The 18,485-nt window shown below is 40.7% G+C and overlaps 1 protein-coding gene across 1 annotated transcript in view; it reads right to left on the bottom strand.

Moving 5' to 3' along the window:
- LOC124544724 (neurogenic locus notch homolog protein 1-like) overlaps positions 1-11,023 on the bottom strand; it is a 132,174-nt gene extending 121,151 nt beyond the window's left edge. The window contains exons 1-2 of the mRNA XM_047123370.1: positions 10,918-11,023; positions 10,278-10,332 (exon numbers count right to left, since the gene is read on the bottom strand). Coding sequence (XP_046979326.1) covers positions 10,278-10,332; positions 10,918-10,923 — 61 coding nt within the window. The 5' untranslated portion in view covers positions 10,924-11,023. The remainder of the gene's footprint in view (positions 1-10,277; positions 10,333-10,917) is intronic.
- Between the last annotated feature and the right edge of the window lie 7,462 nt (positions 11,024-18,485).

Below are 18,485 nucleotides of genomic sequence, written 5' to 3'. Positions count from 1 at the left end.
AATGCAGGAACAAGAGGACTCCCAACAGAGATCAACTATTGAGTGAATTTTGCAACATCATCATAGAATGCTATCAGAAACTATATTACCATCTCACTGTATAGAGAAAGGGTTGAGAAACAGACAGGCATACAAACAAGATGTTGAACACTACCGCTCAACTTACGACCTGCATTCTTCATCACATAACAGTATTCAACATGCTCTGTGTGTTCCCATGTGCACCTCACCTCGTTACCTCCCTCACACAGTGAATTAGTTAATTAGTGTCTTCTATGTTCCATAGACAATATACACAATAAACAAATGATGAGGAATATGCCAACTGAGCAAAATATTGCATGGATAATTACAAAAATTATTTATATGACTACAAACTGGATAGTTACAGGTTTGTAATTGACTTCTTATACAAAAGTTCCTTTACAGTATAAAATAGTTCATTGGTAAAATACAATTAGATGTTAGACTATCTGGCCTAATGTGGCGCAAGGTCAGGCTGGCTAACAAAAACCTGAACAGGGTGGAGTTCTAAAAATTCTTTCGTCTGACACCAGCCGTACTATTCAAAACACCCTTTTTAATGTACCAAAAGCCAAATATATTAACATTTTCTAACTTATTACATAATTCATGCTAGTTGTAAGTGTTTATGATGTACATACTGCGCCCTTCAGAAATTATTAAAGGAAATATAAAATGATCTGCATTGTAAAGTGTGATTACACAATGTAAAATCCAGGCTCAACAAAAAAGATGAACCTCATACGTTTGAGTTTTAAAAAAAGTCCATGATAGATGACTGTCCCCCCCCCCCCCCTTTTCAAAGCTCTTCTGTGCTGCCGTATGGCTCTACTTACATAAATGGAGATACCAGCAGACATTGCTTGCTTCTGTCCTCTAATGTATTGCAACACAACCTCAATCATCCTGAAGCCTTCTGAACATGGGATGAGATTTCTTCTGTCATATATGTTTGCCTCCTCGTCTTGCGTTACTTCCCCCTGTGTCACTATTTCCACAATATCAGTATCAGTTAGTACATCAACTTCATTATTTGCATCCATCCTGTGACGTCCTCTGCAACGACATCCTCACAGCCCAGTAGATTTTTGAGCAACAAAACGATATCACCATTTCAATCTTTGACTTTGGTTTCACACATGGATTCAAAGTTAAAATGTCCACCTTCAATGTCTAAAAGAATTTTCCGTGACCCTACGAGTGATATTTTCGGAAACTCTTCCCGTTCATCCGAACCACCTTGACATCTAGCAAATCAATCCTCTTCAGAACGGTTACACAGTATACATCATTATTAATTGCTGATATCAAGAAACTGAGGAGATGGCAGCAATACTACATCTTTAGCATTCAAAGGATGCTGACTAAGAGCAATCACATTTTGGTGGTAAAAATAATGCTTCGATACGTCTATCTGTGAGTTCAGCACTGGCAGGACATGTAGGTGTATTATCAAGAAGCGGCAGAGCTTTCCTCAGTAAATTCTTGTCTCTGAAATAATTCTCTACATCTTGCACAAATTCATTTTGGAACCATATTTGAAAGATTTCATACGGAATTATATACCGAACCTACTTTGTCCCCATATTGGCATACGGAAGTGAGACATGGGTAATGCACAAAAGCGACAAAAGTAGAATACAAGCTAGTGAAATGAAGTTCCAGAGGAGCAGGTTGAGTGTAACAAGACGAGACAGATTGCGAAATGTGTATGTGAGGGAAAGACTAAAGGAGGAACCAGTACAGGACAGGATAGAAAAATCAAGACTGCAGTGGTATGGACACATGAAGAGAATGGATGAGGGAAGAATTCCAAAGAGGATGTTTGATCTGCAACTGGAGGGGAAGAGGCCCAGGGGAAGACCAAGAGATAGATGGGTGAAGGGCGTGAAGGAATGTGTGACGAGAAGAGGAGAGAACTGGACGAAGGTGGAAGAGGGGGAATGGTGGAAAGACAGAACACGATGGAGAGGCTTGTGTTCCCGACAGGCCCAGCCAGTGGCTGGAAACTGTCCAAGATGATGATGATTTGAAAGATTTCTAAATTCATCCACACCTTCTGTTGATTGGCGTAATGTAGGGGCTTTGATTCCTGACTTTTCATGTTTTTAAAAGCTCTAGGTTTTTAAGATCTCCCTATTAATGTAGAACTAAGCTTGTGGTTCCCAGTTTCATTATTGCAAGACAATACGGTAACTCTTCTGTAGTTTTCATGTATCTATGTGCTGCAGCTTCCTTTTTTCCAGCAAGCGTTTTCACGGGGAGCATCTTGTAAATTACACCACTGTCATTGCAATTGTACAATTGTTCACCAGAAATTCCCTCCTCATCAATTAACTTGGAAAGATAGTCTTTAAGCAATGTCACAGCCTCTTTGTCAGTGGATAAAGCTTCTCCATTAATGGTAGTCTGCTGAATACTAAACTGTTTTTTCCATCGAGTCCTCTCTGTCAGTAGATAAAGCCTCTCCACTAATGGTAATGTGCAGAATACTGAATTGTTTTCTCCACCGATACAACCATGCACTGGTAGTAAATTCTGAATCTCCTTCTACTATTTAACACTGAAAATGTATTGTTTTTTCCCTGCAATACTGGCCCAGTAATGGAAAAACCTTTTCCTCTTAAATGTTCATGCTACAAAAATACAGCTTCCTTAACTTCTTTGCGCTTACCTTGCAACATCATCTTCCTTACTTAGATCCCACTTCTACTAGCTAGGGAAAAACACCACTTTTCAATTTCTGCTTTATTTTTCTTCCAGTCTTCAACAGGACTTTTTCCTACTCATATCTCCAAAGCAATAGTTAAGGGCTCCTATCCGGAATCCAGTTGTATTATAGCATGTAGTTTCTGATCCATAGCCACTACATTTTTTTTGTTTATCACTCATTCTGAACTCTTTAATTAAAACACAAAGCACAGCACAAAACAAAAATTTAACAATGCTTGCACTCTGGACATCTGATACGCAACTGAAGAAACAAAGAACACAGAGCTGCCAACAGACCAGTCTCTACATGTGTTTATCATTGTTGTATGAGAGTGCTGGAAGAGGGCTTCTAAGCATCATTTCTTGAAGAGTGGTTCTGGTAATTTATTAAATATTAACAATGCAATCTGTATTTTATAACTGATACTCTAGATGTAGGTGAATATAGATTGGGGGGTAAGAAATGAAAGAGAAAGCCATCTGGTAGAATTTTGCACAGAGCACAACTTAATCATAGCTAACACTTGGTTCAAGAATCATGAAAGAAGGTTGTATACATGGAAGAAACCTGGAGATACTGACAGGTTTCAGATATATTATATAATGGTAAGACAGAGATTTAGGAACCAGGTTTTAAATTGTAAGACATTTCCAGGGGCAGATATGGACTCTGACCACAATCTATTGGTTATGAACTGTAGATTAAAACTGAAGAAACTGCAAAAAGGTGGGAACTTAAGGAGATGGGACCTGGATAAACTGACTAAACCAGAAGTTGTACAGAGTTTCAGGGAGAGCATAAGGGAACAATTGACAGAAAAGGGGGAAATAAATACAGTAGAAGAAGAATGGGTAGCTTTGAGGGATGAAGTAGTGAAGGCAGCAGAGGATCAAGTAGGTGAAAAGACAAGGGCTAGTAGAAATCCTTGGGTGACAGAAGAAATACTGAATTTAATTGATGAAAGGAGAAAATATAAAAATGCACTAAACGAAGTACGCAAAAAGGAATACAAACGTCTCAAAAATGAGATCGACAGGAAGTGCAAAATGGCTAAGCAGGCATGACTAGAGGACAAATGTAAGGTTGTAGAGGCTTATCTCACGACAGATACAGCCTACAGGAAAGTTAGAGAGACCCACAGAGAAAAGAGAACCACTTGTATGAATATCAAAAGCTCAGATGGAAACCCAGTTCTAAGCAAAGAAAGGAAAGCAGAAAGGTGGAAGGAGTATATAGAGGGTCTATACAAGGGCGATGTACTTGAGGACCACATTATGGAAATGGAAGAGGAGGTAGATGCAGATGAAATGGGAGACATAATACTACGCGAAGAGTTTGACAGAGCACTGAAAGACCTGAGTCGAAACAAGGCCCCGGGAGTAGACAACATTCCATTAGAACTACTGACAGCCTTGGGAGAGCCAGTCCTGACAAAACTCTACCATCTGGTGAGCAAGATGTATGAAACAGGCGAAATACCCTCAGACTTCAAGAAGAATATAATAATTCCAATCCCAAAGAAAGCAGGTGTTGACAAATGTGAAAAATCACCGAACTATCAGTTTAATAAGTCACAGCTACAAAATACTAATGCGGATTCTTTACCGACTAATGGAAAAACTGGTAGAAGGCAACATCGGGGAAGATCAGTTTGGATTCTGTAGAAATGTTGGGACACGTGAGGCAATACTGACCTACGACCTATCTTAGAAGCTAGATTAAGGAAAGGCAAACCTACATTTCTAACATTTGTAGACTTAGAGCAAGCTTTTGACAATGTTGACTGGAATACGCTCTTTCAAATTCTGAAGGTGGCAGGGGTAAAATACAGGGAGCGAAAGGCTATTTACAATATGTACAGAAATCAGATGGCAGTTATAAGAGTCGAGGGACATGAAAGGGAAGCAGTGGTTGGGAAGGGAGTGAGACAGGGTTGTAGTCTCTCCCTGATGTTATTCAATCTGTATATCGAGCAAGCAGTGAAGGAAACAAAAGAAAAATTTGGAGTAGGTATTAAAATCCATGGAAAAGAACTAAAAACTTTGAGGTTCACTGATGACATTGTAATTCTGTCAGAGACGGCAAAGGACTTGGAAGTGCAGTTGAACGGAATGGATAGGGTCTTGAAAGGAGGGTGTAAGATGAACATCAACAAAAGCAAACTGAGGATAATGGAATGTAGTCGAATTAAGTTGGGTGATGCTGAGGGAATTAGATTAGGAAGTGAGACACTTAAAGTAGTAAAGGAGTTTTGCTATTTGGGGAGCAAAATAACTGAGGATGGTCGAAATAGAGAGGATATAAAATGTAGACTGGCAATGGCAAGGAAAGCATTTCTGAAGAAGAGAAATTTGTTAACATCGAGTATAGATTTAAGTGTCAGGAAGTCGTTTCTGAGAGTATTTGTATGGAGTGTAGCCATGTATGGAAGTGAAACATGGACGATAAATAGTTCGGACAAGAAGAGAATAGAAGCTTTCGAAATGTGGTGCTACAGAAGAATGCAGAAGATTAGATGGGTAGATCACATAACTAATGAGGAGGTACTGAACAGAATTGGGGAGAAGAGAAATTTGTGGCACAACTTGACAAGAAGTACGGATCGGTTGGTAAGACATGTGTTGGGGCATCAAGGTATCACCAATTTAGTATTGGTGGGCAGCATGGAGGGTAAAAATCATAGAGGGAGACCAAGAGATGAATACATTAAGCAGATTCAGAAGGATGTAGGTTGCAGTAGGTACTGGGAGATGAAGAAGCTTGCACAGGATAGAGTAGCATGGAGAGCTGCATCAAACCAGTCTCAGGACTGAAGACCACAACAACAACAACAACTCAAGATGTGCTACAAGCACAAAAGATAAACGAAACATTTTGAAAGGTCACAAAGCATTACAGCTACTGCCCACTTGCAAAGCCATTGGAAAAGTCTGTAGTACAATAAATTAATCCTCATTATATCACGGAGAAGTATTATTGTGATATTAATTGAGTAGGCCGGATTTACTTAGGTCGGACAGACGGAGATCGGATTGTCACAAGCAGGACAGTCAGGAGTCTAGGTGTACCATGAAATGTAGTCTGTCTACAAAGGAGACTGCTTACCAATTACCACAGCAGACAGGACTAACAGTCTGAGATGTTGAGCACATACAAAGAAGGGCAGTGCCAGTGTCACAGGTCTGTCTGACTCATAGAAGATCACTGAAATGCCCGAGAAACCTGAACTGGCAGCCACACGAAGACAGATAATTATTCAGCTAAAATCTAGTTACAAAGTTTCATGATCAAGACAAAGTGACAGAACGCTACTCCCATGCAGAAAGTGTCCTTGGAGACGAGGCAAACTGCAGTGTGCACAGAGGGAATAAATGGTAATTCTTCCACTACTCCATTCATGAATGGAATGGGAAGAAATCGTAATACGTGGTACAATGGGAAGTATGCTCTACCACACACTTCTCAGTACCCTACAGAAAATGTATGTAGATGTAGAAGGAGCCAGTAACGAGAAACAACTTTAATCCACATGCATGAAAACCCTTATGCTATGTACAAACCACCAGAAAAACATAAACGGGACCCCTGAAGTCTTTAAAAGCAAGATATTATGCTGAACAGCTAAGCCAATCCTATAATGTTACTAAAACAGCCTGGAAGACAGTAAACAAAGAACGTGACAATACCGAACTTCCAAGTTGCAGTACTTTAACACTAGGAGAAAATGGCATGTCGGTGAGTGAGCAAAGCGCAGTATGTGAGGCCTTCAGAATATTTCAGGAAGACATGAAGAGAAGAAATTAATGAACCAGCAGTAATCTAAAAACTCAAGATAAAACCATCTGGAGGCTTGGATAGTATATCATCTGCATTACTTAACATACACAGAAAAGAATTAATAAATTAAACTGGCCAGGGGACCTTCCCTAGCCTTTCAAAAATTGCTGTGGTGTGACCAGTGTATAAAAAGGGAACAGCCGCTGACAAATAATTACAGGCCAATTTCATTGACTTCAGCATTTGGCACATTACTTGAAAGGATAATTCTAGACCAAATGCAGTCATTCTTCTGCAAATATACCCTATTAAACAACTCACAGCATGGGTTCCTAAATGGGTGATCCACAATAATGGAGGCAACTTTTTTCCATGAACTACTAAAAAGACTGGATAAAGAAAAGAAAGTCACTGGGACTTTTTCTAGATTTGTCTATGGTCTTTGCTTCTATGAATTATTCAGTACTTTTATCCAAATTAGAAACTTATGACAGAAGTGGAATGGCACTAAATTCCGTAAGTTCTTGTCTCAAAGACAAAAGACAGTGAGGTGAACTACATTGTAAGAATGAAGCTAAGATCTTAACAGTACATTCAACATACAAGACTATCAACTACATTCTTGGGCCATTTTTGTTTCTTGCATAGCACAGCCATAAAACAGAAAACTGGTGAATTATGCACATGATACATCATTTATTAGCTGGGGCTATACTGAATAGCTAACATTGCAAAGCAATAAAGAGAACTTTGATCTAATCACAGAATATCTAATCACAAATAAACTTACACTGAAGGAGATGACAGATGTGATGAAGTTCTTGCCAAATTATAACTTATCTCAAGTGGGAGGGGGGGTGGGGGGTGGGGAGGGGGGAGAGGGCTAAGTACTGAACCACTGTCTACAGCTGAAACATCCAATACACATAAATTTTCAGGCACTGGGATTGATTAACACCTTATGTGAAAGAGCAGATGTGCTATGTTGCATGAAGATTACCTGCAACATTTGCGTATTAAAACATTTTACAAATATAATAACTCCTCCTGTTCTTCAACAGATACACTAATACAATACACAAATACAATACAATACAATACAATACAATACAACAAATACACTTTCCGCTCCCGGGATTGGAATGACTCCTTACCCTCTCCCTTAAAACCCACATCCTTTTGTCTTTCCCTCTCCTTCCCTCTTTCCTGATGAGGCAACAGTTTGTTGCGAAAGCTTGAATTTTGTGTGTATGTTTGTGTTCGTTTGTGTGTCTGTCGACCTGCCAGCACTTTCATTTGGTAAGTCACATCATCTTTGTTTTTAGATATATTTTTCCTACGTGGAATGTTTCCCTCTATTATAACACTATGGATTAATCTACTCATATATGGAGTGTGGCATTGAAATATGGGATGGGGGCAACCACAGTCTAAGTGGATAGGATACTCAGGCTTAAAAATAGAGCAGTTGAAAAAACTGGTAATATAAACAAACACCAGTCCTCTAGGGGCTACTTCAAGTTTAATTTACTGACTGCTTAGGCCTGCTCATTGCATGTCTTTTGAACAAATATGTTTGTAAAAGAGAATGAACAACAACTGTAATGAACAGAGACAATCAGAATACACGAACCAGATATGATTACCACGGGATGTGGGTCATAAAAGAGCTAAGCGTCACAATCCACAGACTACTCGCAGCTGGAAGACAATTCAATAGCCAAATAATAAGGAGAATCTCTGTAGAAAGCTTTTAAGGGATGTTCATTGAAAGATGTTTATTCCAATTCAAAGAATTCTGAACTCCATTGTTAGCAGCACTGCTTTTGTATATTGCACTATATTAGTGGTGATTAATGTTGATATAAAATATCTTAAAAACTACTTGTTGCATACGTTCGTTATACTTATAGCATGAAATCAATGTTATAAATGTAAAAAAAAATCATGATATCCAAAACTATAAAGTTATTGTGGCCAAATAAAGATTGTTATTTCCACTTGGTGGTTTGTTAATTTTACTCCTAAATTATTTACATAAATATGAGGTGGGATATTTTTGACAGTAAAAAACAGAATGTACTATAACTTTTATTTACAGAGCCATAATTTTTTGTTACAATTTCTTCTATCCTCTACCGCTGTTTGTGATCCAACTAGGCTTTTCCATCATCAGTTTTCTTAATTTTATATTTACTTGCAGGCCATTATTATTATTATTATTATTATTATTATTTTATTATTAGTCAATCATCTAGAAGCAAACTGACTTACCTAAAACTGAACATTGCTACTATTTTAAGAGAAGCTGTAGCGTAACTGCCAATAGCATTTGTGAGTGATAGAATATACAATTTTTCAGCCTTCTGGATAGGCTACTTTTAAAATTTAAATACAATATGTACATTTGTGGAATAAAGTCTACTCAAACTGCTCCTTTACTCAGAAATCAGGTGGCCATACAATAATAAAGTATGATGTTCAGAAGTCTTTGTCATTCCTGTCATAAAAATCCATGGTTGAAAACCTTACTAGCTCCCATGTACCTCATCAGAATGAAAGCTCTGAGAGTTTTTGATTATATGATAGCGGATTCTAGTGAAGCAATGATGACCTCCAAAACAAAAAAGAAAAAAAAACCGTTACAAGTTTTATGTGTAAAGTACCACTATGTTTCCTAAACCCCCTGCAATACAATTCACTGTCACCTGCTTATTATGGATACATGAAATTACTCCTTTTTAAAGTCACAGAAACTTTCATTTCATAATGTGCTGTCAAGAAGTACCCAATATGTTTTTGAAACTCGCTTAATGCTGTCTGTATGAGAGCTTTAAATAAATAAATAAATGGCAAGAAAGCAGACAGCCACTAGAATGCCGTTTAGAAGAACATGTCATGATTCTACAAGAAATGGTTACCTTTCTTGTGGACTAAGCTACTCACTGGGTGATTTGTTGGGGGGAGAGGATGGGGTTGGAGTTGCAACTTTATATATAATATGAAGAGAGGTGAACCCTGGCATTTTCCACATAAAATCCTTGAATCTACATTATAAGATAACTGACTGATGGAACGATCAATTACGTGTCTTTAGCTGTATTTGCAAATTTCCTAGTTTCTTTATTTTAGTTCGCCAGTGGTTTGTCAAATGTTTTTGCACCACACTACAGAAGGCCACTATGAACCTTAGACAATGGCTCCTGTTTTGCGTCAGTACGAATCACCGTTCATTGTTACAACAATGGCACTTTCTTTGATCTCGAGTACATATTTACTTATGTATTATTTCAGTGCAAATTATAAGATTTGTAACTGAATTGTAAATCATGTTAACTGTTATTTGTAAGTTATAATTCATGTAGACGTTAAGGTTGTACAGATGTAACATATGTGCATAATTAAAAGTAACCATGACTTCATTATCTTGAAGCAGACAGTGCAGTTGCAATTAAGTATTTGACGGTAAAATTCAGGTCTTCCAAAATTATTTTATTTACGTCACTTGTAATAAAATTATAATGGGCCAGAACATTACCATTACTGATAATGACGACGACAATCTATAACATAAAAATAATAACTATGACGACAACGGCATTCATTGCAACACAACAATAGTAACGCTGAAAAACAGCGGCGATTATTACAAGGACAGTACTGTACCGCATAACAATAACAAACGTGATTAGTAACAACACAGATAAGAATGATATTAAAAGTATAGTGCATTACTGTCGTGATAAAAAGAGTATCTTCTTACCTCCCAGTGACGGAGTAATGAGAAACGTAATCACAGTAAAGACCCAGCAAGTAACCTGCGAACATCCATTACAACATTTGTCTTAATTACCTTGAAAAATTTCAAAGAAAAAACTGATTATCTTGCAACGCAAATTCGTCGCAAAAACTCAAAAGGCCTGCACTGTGCGTCACTTCATTGCTCACTATAAGCTAGGGTAGTGAACATCCGGGGGCGGCAACTTGAAAGCAGAAAAGTGACGTACAGTACTGCTGCTCCCTTTGCCGTTATACGCGACCTTCCAAGAATTATGCAGCGTACGGCTCTAGCTCAGAAGTGACTGAATAATCAGACTTTACTTGGAATAGCAGCTGCCCTGGCAAATATGATGATTTAATGTGATCATCGGTTTTTTCCTCGTATGAAACAAAAAAAAACTTCTTTCAAATTATAGAATGCTGTGCCACAGTAACTAAACCTGCAAATTTATTGCAAATATGAGAAATGGTTTCTGTGTCATTTACAGCGTGTTTTATATCCGCGAGAAATAGGGTGGGTGGGGGGGGGGGGGGGACGCAGAATTTGTCTGGGTAAACATGCGTCTGTAATCATGAGGTGACAGTAGGTGACGAACACCGAGCTGCGGGCGTGGTGTACTTACGTGCATGTTGACTGGAGCCAGCGCGGAAGCGGACTGTTGCGTGCGAAGCGCCGAGCACAACCTTTATTGGTTTGCCAAGGCTGGCAAGCCGCGCCTCCGATGCCGAGGAGGTTTTCTCGCAGTGTGTGAGTGTACCTGTGTCCAGGCGCACGGCAGAGCACAGACACCCAAACCGGCGCTGCCCTGAGTCACGGCCCTCGGACACGTGGGCTGGGTCAGGTCACGGCCTGTGTTGTGGGTGAGGCGGGCGGCCGGGCAGGGCCGTTGAGAGCGGCTGTCCGCCACTGCAACAGAACAAAGTGACTGGGTTTCTGGAAAAATCGACGTTTTGTCACCAAGTAATAGATAAGGCGAACATTTTAATATTCTAGGGCCGAACACGGTTGGAATACTATAGAGGAAAGTCACGTTTTTAATCTCATGTAGAAGTGTAGCTGATGACATCGCAATAAGAACGTTCTCCACTGATGCTGATACTGAAATGTGGTTGCTTGTTTACTTACTTTCTGTTCTGTAGTGTAGATCACTAGTTAAAAATTTGAAAATACTGTCTCTACCTTGACTGTACATACAGTATATCAAATACCAATCTTCACTTAAAGGAGCTTCTTAAAAGAGGAAAAGATCTTCGAGTATATCTATGATTTCCACTATAAGAGGTTTAACCCAGGCCCAAGCCACGTGGAGCCGCCGCCTCAGGCGCCGCAGCTGTTGAGATTCCGCCACAGACAGCGAGCGGCCGCTGAAACTGCATGACCTGTCTGTGTACAGTGTGGATCACAACTAGTAGCGAAAACTGACACGGCTGGAAGTTTGCGCGGGAGGGAGGGGAGAGGCGAGAAATGACAACCAATGAACGCTACCGTTTGGTACATTTAAAGTGCAGTTTATACGTCTGTTGTTTGACCACTACTTCTACACTGTCTGTATATGTCTGAAGCATCATTCTAAATAAGTCTCATTTGCCAAATATCATTAATTGTATTATCATTACGTTTTATGACGCTTCATATTATTATTTACTTTGATTCTGTTGCACTTACAGTCTCACTTATTAACTACTGTGACTCTAAATAACTGTTTCATCCCTGACTTGACCTATACCACATACGTACAGCCGTGTACTAAAAATCGCTTACTGGACATTGCGTTTGTAAAATTTATTGATATGAAGTATCAGAAAATGAATACTTCAATATTAGTAAAATAGCTGGCATATAAACACAGATCTGGGTAATAATGCACGCTGGTATAATTGCCTTTCGTGAACAGTCTGTTTTGTATAATGTGTAATACAGCTGTGGAAAATGATTTTTTTCTCTTATTTCAAATAGGACGAGAACTTATGGAAAACCGAGGTAAAAGATTTCGATACTCGTAGAAAGAGGCATCTTGGAAGATATCTACATACTTAATTCAGGAAATGGTGTCTTGTTTGCAAAAATTCGTACATTTTGAGGCGTCCGTGGCTCGTGTTCGTGCCATCTCTTATTTAACATCGTGTTTTTTGCTGTACTGCCACCTCGTTATGTTAATTTTCAATTACTGGTGTCACTGAGCCTGCCCGTGACCGGCAGTAGTAGCGCTTATCGATATAGGCCCTGCCTTATTATCGTTGCTGGACTGCCATTACTTTCCGGTTGTCGTAAGTTGTGAGTAGAAATGGGCAAACACGTAACTGTTTCGAAACAAATGAAACAGTACAATGTAATGTTTCGATACGCTGTTTCGAAACAGTGAAACACTTTGTGTTTTGTTATCTAATAAACCTACACATTTTATCATCTTGAATGTCTACTGTATAAGTTTGTCCATATAAACGCAAATGAGGTGCGAGAGCGCTAATCATATCGCAGAAAGTATGAAACTATCACTTAGGCGTCTTGGCAGTTTCGTATTTCCTGCAGCAAATGCTCTGCTTTCGTGTCGTGTGACTTTCATACTTTTCAATTGGCTGAGGACAGCCATGGCCTAAGACAGAAGAACCACCACGAACGGAACTGGAGGGGGGAGCAAACTGCAGACACAACTGATATGCTACTGGGATTCCCAGTTTCCGTTAGTATGGGTAATATACCCATCCTGCTAATTTCCATGCACACAAAGGGAATCATTGTGGATAATAGGCACAGTGACTATAGTCTCACAAATAATGCCAAATAATTCGAATAAATAACAGAATATAATAGAAAAAATTTTGTCTTTCAAGGTGTTTCGAACCGTTACTATAAATACACCATGCTTGCCAGCCCTTCCCGTTCACTATTACACTATCAGTGATATGTCAAACAGGTTGCTTGCAATTATACCTACATCAAATTTATGTATATGTCTAATAACTGTCACTCTACGCCTTTTTTTTGTTCGAAATGTTGTAGGCTTACTTGCGTTTCTTAATATGATTACTGTACATGAACAGAGAAGCGTATGTTATAAAAAAAGTGTAATGTAACTGAATGATTTTCATCTATTTATTATTTTGAATCTGAATAGTATGCGTTGTTTTATTGTTTGGTTAGTGTTTATAAAGCAGATGTTATGCCATTTCGGCATAGGACTGTCAGCTAGAAACGAAGCTTTATTTTCGGATATCTTAAGCTTCATGCTATTGCTTGTCAAAAAGATTTCGACACTCTTGAAAGTGTTTCACGAAGTGGTATGTTGTGTTTCAGTACCTGTGCCGAGCCCGAATCTCGCCCGACACAGAGCGGAATGAAACATCACTGTTTCGATACAATTAGTCCGTTCCAAGCACAGGTGTAATGAAACCGCCTTATTTTGAAACAACGATACAGTTTCTGTGTCTGGCTCGAGATCGAATCTGGTCCGGTTATCCGAGACAGGGGCGGAATGAAACACCACTGTTTCGAAACAGTGAACCACAGCCGTTCCGAAACACTGAAACAGTTCCACGTATCGATACACTGTATCGAAACACAGAAACAGTGGCCAAGTCTAGCTGTGAGGGAGTTGGGACCTGGCCGTGTTGCGAGTGGGCACGCAGCACAAGTTCAGTCGGGGCGCGGCAGCAGTGAGGTCCGGACCGCCACGGCTGCCGACACACATGATCTGAGTGCGGACGACTTTGGTTGGTCGGCGGTCCGTCGTATTGTCGGACGACGTGTATTTGGCCGGCGATCACTTACGGGTTGGCTGTGCGTGCCGACTTGCGATTCGTCCTTATTACTGTGCAGTCACTGCCGTTAGCATTGTCTAGTTCTTCGGGCAAGTGTTCGTGAAACTATGTGTAGTTTGTGTGAATTTGACTGGCAAGTTATTTTAAATGTTGTCGGCGTACTTGCTCTGTGTCGGTCAGTTGGCGTGGAACAGCGAGGAATTCTCGGCGGGGGGTAGTTCGGCCGTGACCGCTGGCGGTCTCTATGCAGCGTGGGAGGGTGTGGCGCTGTTCCCCATTGCTACGACGTCTGTGGCTCACCGACCCTGGACACGAAAGCTGAGTTTTGATTTAACCTAACAGCAAGTCAAGACAGTTCACACTGTGTCATTTCTAGCCACCCTCTGGTGCAGTTTCCCTGTATTTGGTTATTTGAATTGAAGTGCGCCAGCGGAATGTTCTGCCTTGTGGCCGTTATCGTTCCGGTTACCTGCCCTGACCGTTGACGTAAATTTCAGGCAGTGTAGTTTCCTCATCGTGTTGTTGCTGTCCAGCGCGGTGCGTAGTTTGACGGCTCCATTTATGATTGGTTGTGGCCGCCAATATCTTCTACGTTGTTCCGTTGAACTGCCTGTTGTACCCTGGTCGGGTGAAGTGGAAGTTATCTTGTTGGTGGGTCCATTGACTGTCTGTCAGTTGGGTTGTCGTCAGATCGTGAATGGTTGGCCCGACTTGCTGTCTCACCTAAGCGAACGTTAGTGTTTGAATTCCAGGCTGACCCTCGAACATCTGAGCGCCCTTGGTTGTACTGCCCCTTTTAAAAATTTGTTCTTGTTGTTTGTACTTTATGGCTTCTAGCCGATTTTTTTTAAAAATTAGTGTTGTTTTGCTCTTAGGGCCTTCAGCCTAGTTTAAAGAACTGTTTCACGTAAGGCTTTTGGCATTTTAAAAAATTTTAATGTTGTTGAATTTTAAGTCTTGGGCCTTCAGCCGATTTTGAGTTTGAGTTGTTCTGAGGCCTTCACCCTAAATTAAAGAACTGTTTCACGTAAGGCCTTTGATATTAAAAAAAATTAATGTTACGGAGTTTTAAGTGTTTGGCCTTCAGCTGATTATAAGTGAAAGTGGCTTTCAGCCGGTAATTAAGCCCCAAAGATTAAAGCTGTGTGTTTTTTTAAATTTTTTGGGATCTTGTAATGGTTGATAAAATAATAAAGTTGTATGTTCGAGCCGGCCGCGGTGGCCGAGCGGTTCTAGGGGCTTCAGTCCGGAACCACGCGACTGCTACAGTCGTAGGTTTGAATCCTGCCTCGGGCATGGATGTGTGTGATGTCCTTAGGTTAGTTAGGTTTAAGTAGTTCTAAGTTCTAGGGGACTGATGACCTCAGATGTTGAGTCCCATAGCGCTCAGAGCCATTTGAACCATTTGTATGTTGGGGTGTAACTGACAGCCCCTTATTTTGGCCCCTTTCCACAGTTTATACTGTCTGTCCTGTCCTGCGGGTTAAGCGGGGCGTATCACATTTATTGAGAGAGGGAAAGTTAGGTTGATGCATAAGTGCTTAGCGTTTTTCTTTTACATGTTGATATTCCGGTTGCTATGGGTTCGTTTATTGATTGTCATTTTTTATTTTAGTTCAGCATTGCTGTCTGAGTGTATATATTGTCACTTTGTCATTTGGAAATGGTGAGTGGAGCTGTGGACGCTAGAAAATGAAGTGTTAATCGGAACATTTCCGACGTACTCTTCTGTTTGAGTTCAATAGCGGAATGATAGCAGCGGAGGCAGTCGGAAACATTTGCCGGAGGATCGTTTTGACATTAGTGATTCTCCACGTTCAGGAACACTTTTGGCGTTTGATGAGGATACTATAAACGCATTAATGCGCAATGATCTACGTCACTGAGCTCCAGAACTGGCAAATGTGTTGAACTGCGATCATTCCACCACCTTGGTGACATTTCCGTACAACGGGGAAGGTTCATAAATCGGGTGTTTGGGGACCGCATGCTGTATGCCAAAGTCACAAAAATGAATGGGTGAAATGGGTGAACAACGTCAACCATTCCTATCCTGTGTCGTTACTGGTGACGAGAAGTGGTGTCTTTACGCTAACATAAGGAAACAAAGGATTGGCTGACGCCAAACAAAGCAGGAATTCCTCTCACAAAGACCTGCACGCTTCCACAAAAGATAATTTGACGCATCTGGTGGAACAGCGATGGTGCGGTGCACTACGAGGTGCATTCAAGTTCTAAGGCCTCCGATTTTTTTTCTCCGGACTGGAAAGAGATAGAAACATGCACATTGTTTTAAAATGAGGCCGCGTTCATTGTCAATACGTCCCAGAGATGGTAGCACCGTACGGCATATGGAATTTTACCGCCAGCGGCGAGAATGAGAACTGTTTTAAATACTTAAAATGGCGACGTTTTCCTTACTTGAACAGCGTGCAATCATTCGTTTTCTGAATTTGCGTGGTGTGAAACCAATTGAAATTCATCGACAGTTGAAGGAGACGTGGTGATGGAGTTATGGATGTGTCGAAAGTGCGTTCGTGGGTGCGACAGTTTAATGAAGGCAGAACATCCTGTGACAACAAACCGAAACAACCTCGGGCTCGCACAAGCCGGTCTGACGACATGATCGAGAAAGTGGAGAGAATTGTTTTGGGGGATCGCCTCCAGAGTTGGCATTTCTGTGGGTTCTGTGCACACAATCCTGCATGACGACCTGAAAATGCGAAAAGTGTCATCCAGGTGGGTGCCACGAATGCTAACGGACGACCACACGGCTGCCCGTGTGGCATGTTGCCAAGCAATGTTGACGTGCAACGAGAGCATGAATGGGACTTTCTTTTCGTCAATTGTGACAATGGATGAGACGTGGATGCCATTTTTCAATCCAGAAACAAAGCGCCAGTCAGCTCAATGGAAGCACACAGATTCACCGCCACCAAAAAAATTTCGGGTAACTGCTAGTGCTGAAAAAATGATGGTGTCCATGTTCTGGGACAGGGAGGGCGTAATCCTTACCCATTGCGTTCCAAAGGGCACTACAGTAACAGGTGCATCCTACGAAAATGTTTTTAAGAACAAATTCCTTCCTGCACTGCAACAAAAATGTCCGAGAAGGGCTGCGCGTGTGCTGTTTCACCAAGACGACGCACCCGCACATCGAGCTAACGTTACGCAACAGTTTCTTCGTGATAACAACTTTGAAGTGATTCCTCATGCTCTCTGCTCACCTGACCTGGCTCCTAGTGACTTTTGGCTTTTTCCAACAATGAAAGACACTCTCCGTGGCCGCACATTCACCAGCCGTGCTGCTATTGCCTCAGCGATTTTCCAGTGGTCAAAACAGACTCCTAAAGAAGCCTTCGCCGCTGCCATGGAATCATGGCGTCATCGATGTGAAAAATGTGTACGTCTGCAGGGCGATTACGTCGAGAAGTAACACCTGTTTCATCGATTTCGGGTGAGTAGTTAATTAGAAAAAAAATCGGAGGCCTTAGAACTTGAATGCACCTCGTACGGATTGCTTCCCCGAAGTGTAACCGTCACTGCTGAGATTTACTGTCAGCAACTGGGACGTCTTGCAGGCACAGTCCGAGAACAACGACTGTGTGAAGACTGTGTGAAGTGATACTGTTCCACGATAACGTTCTCTACTACACTGATAAAAAAAACACTATACAGGACTCGGACTGGGAATTCATTCTGGTCGCACCTCATTCACCTGATCTCGCGCCCTCAGATTTTCATCCTTCCGCTCTCTATCGAACAACGTTCGAGGAACAACCCTACCACAACAAAGGTCAAAATTTAATAATGATTGTGGTGTTGCTCACGCTGCTAAATACTGCATTTTCGGGCAACAACAAAGTTGTTTTGTGGCAGGTGTCATTAGAGCACAGTTAATAAAGTCATTTCATGTAATAACGAATAAACTAGGTACTCATCTTTTCGTGTTTCCCACGCTGGTCTCGTTGTAAAATCGTGGCTCAATCGTCGAAAATCTAGGTGGTGATGATTCCAAGCTCGGATGCAAAGAGGCCTAGGTTTTATTATGCGATATTCAAAAGTTTTATAGATGTGTTTCACAAACCATTCTTGAAGATTACACTTTTGCAGGATAATGGTGATGTAAAAAAAGTAATCAGCACTCTGAATTTAAGTTGCACTTCTTTTTTATTACTTTTGCTGCAATATCACGTAACACACAAAACATCACTTCACAATACAAAACATACTTGAAAAAATCTTCCTCACTGTTAAAATTCACATTTTATAAGCTGACTACAATATGCGTCTTTCCAACATGACGTCCAAGACTTGACCTTCTCAAGGTCCGACTCTAACTAACTAATAATCGCCTGCGCGCCCAAAACTTCAGAGTTACAAGTACGTCAAAGATCATAGTGACAAAAGAAAGAATACACATAAGAATAAT

The sequence above is a fragment of the Schistocerca americana genome, chromosome 8 (genome assembly GCF_021461395.2).
Source record: "Schistocerca americana isolate TAMUIC-IGC-003095 chromosome 8, iqSchAmer2.1, whole genome shotgun sequence".
Classification (NCBI taxonomy): Eukaryota; Metazoa; Arthropoda; class Insecta; order Orthoptera; family Acrididae; genus Schistocerca; species Schistocerca americana.
Note: the sequence above shows the minus strand (reverse complement) of the source record. Positions and strands in the feature narration are given on the sequence as shown.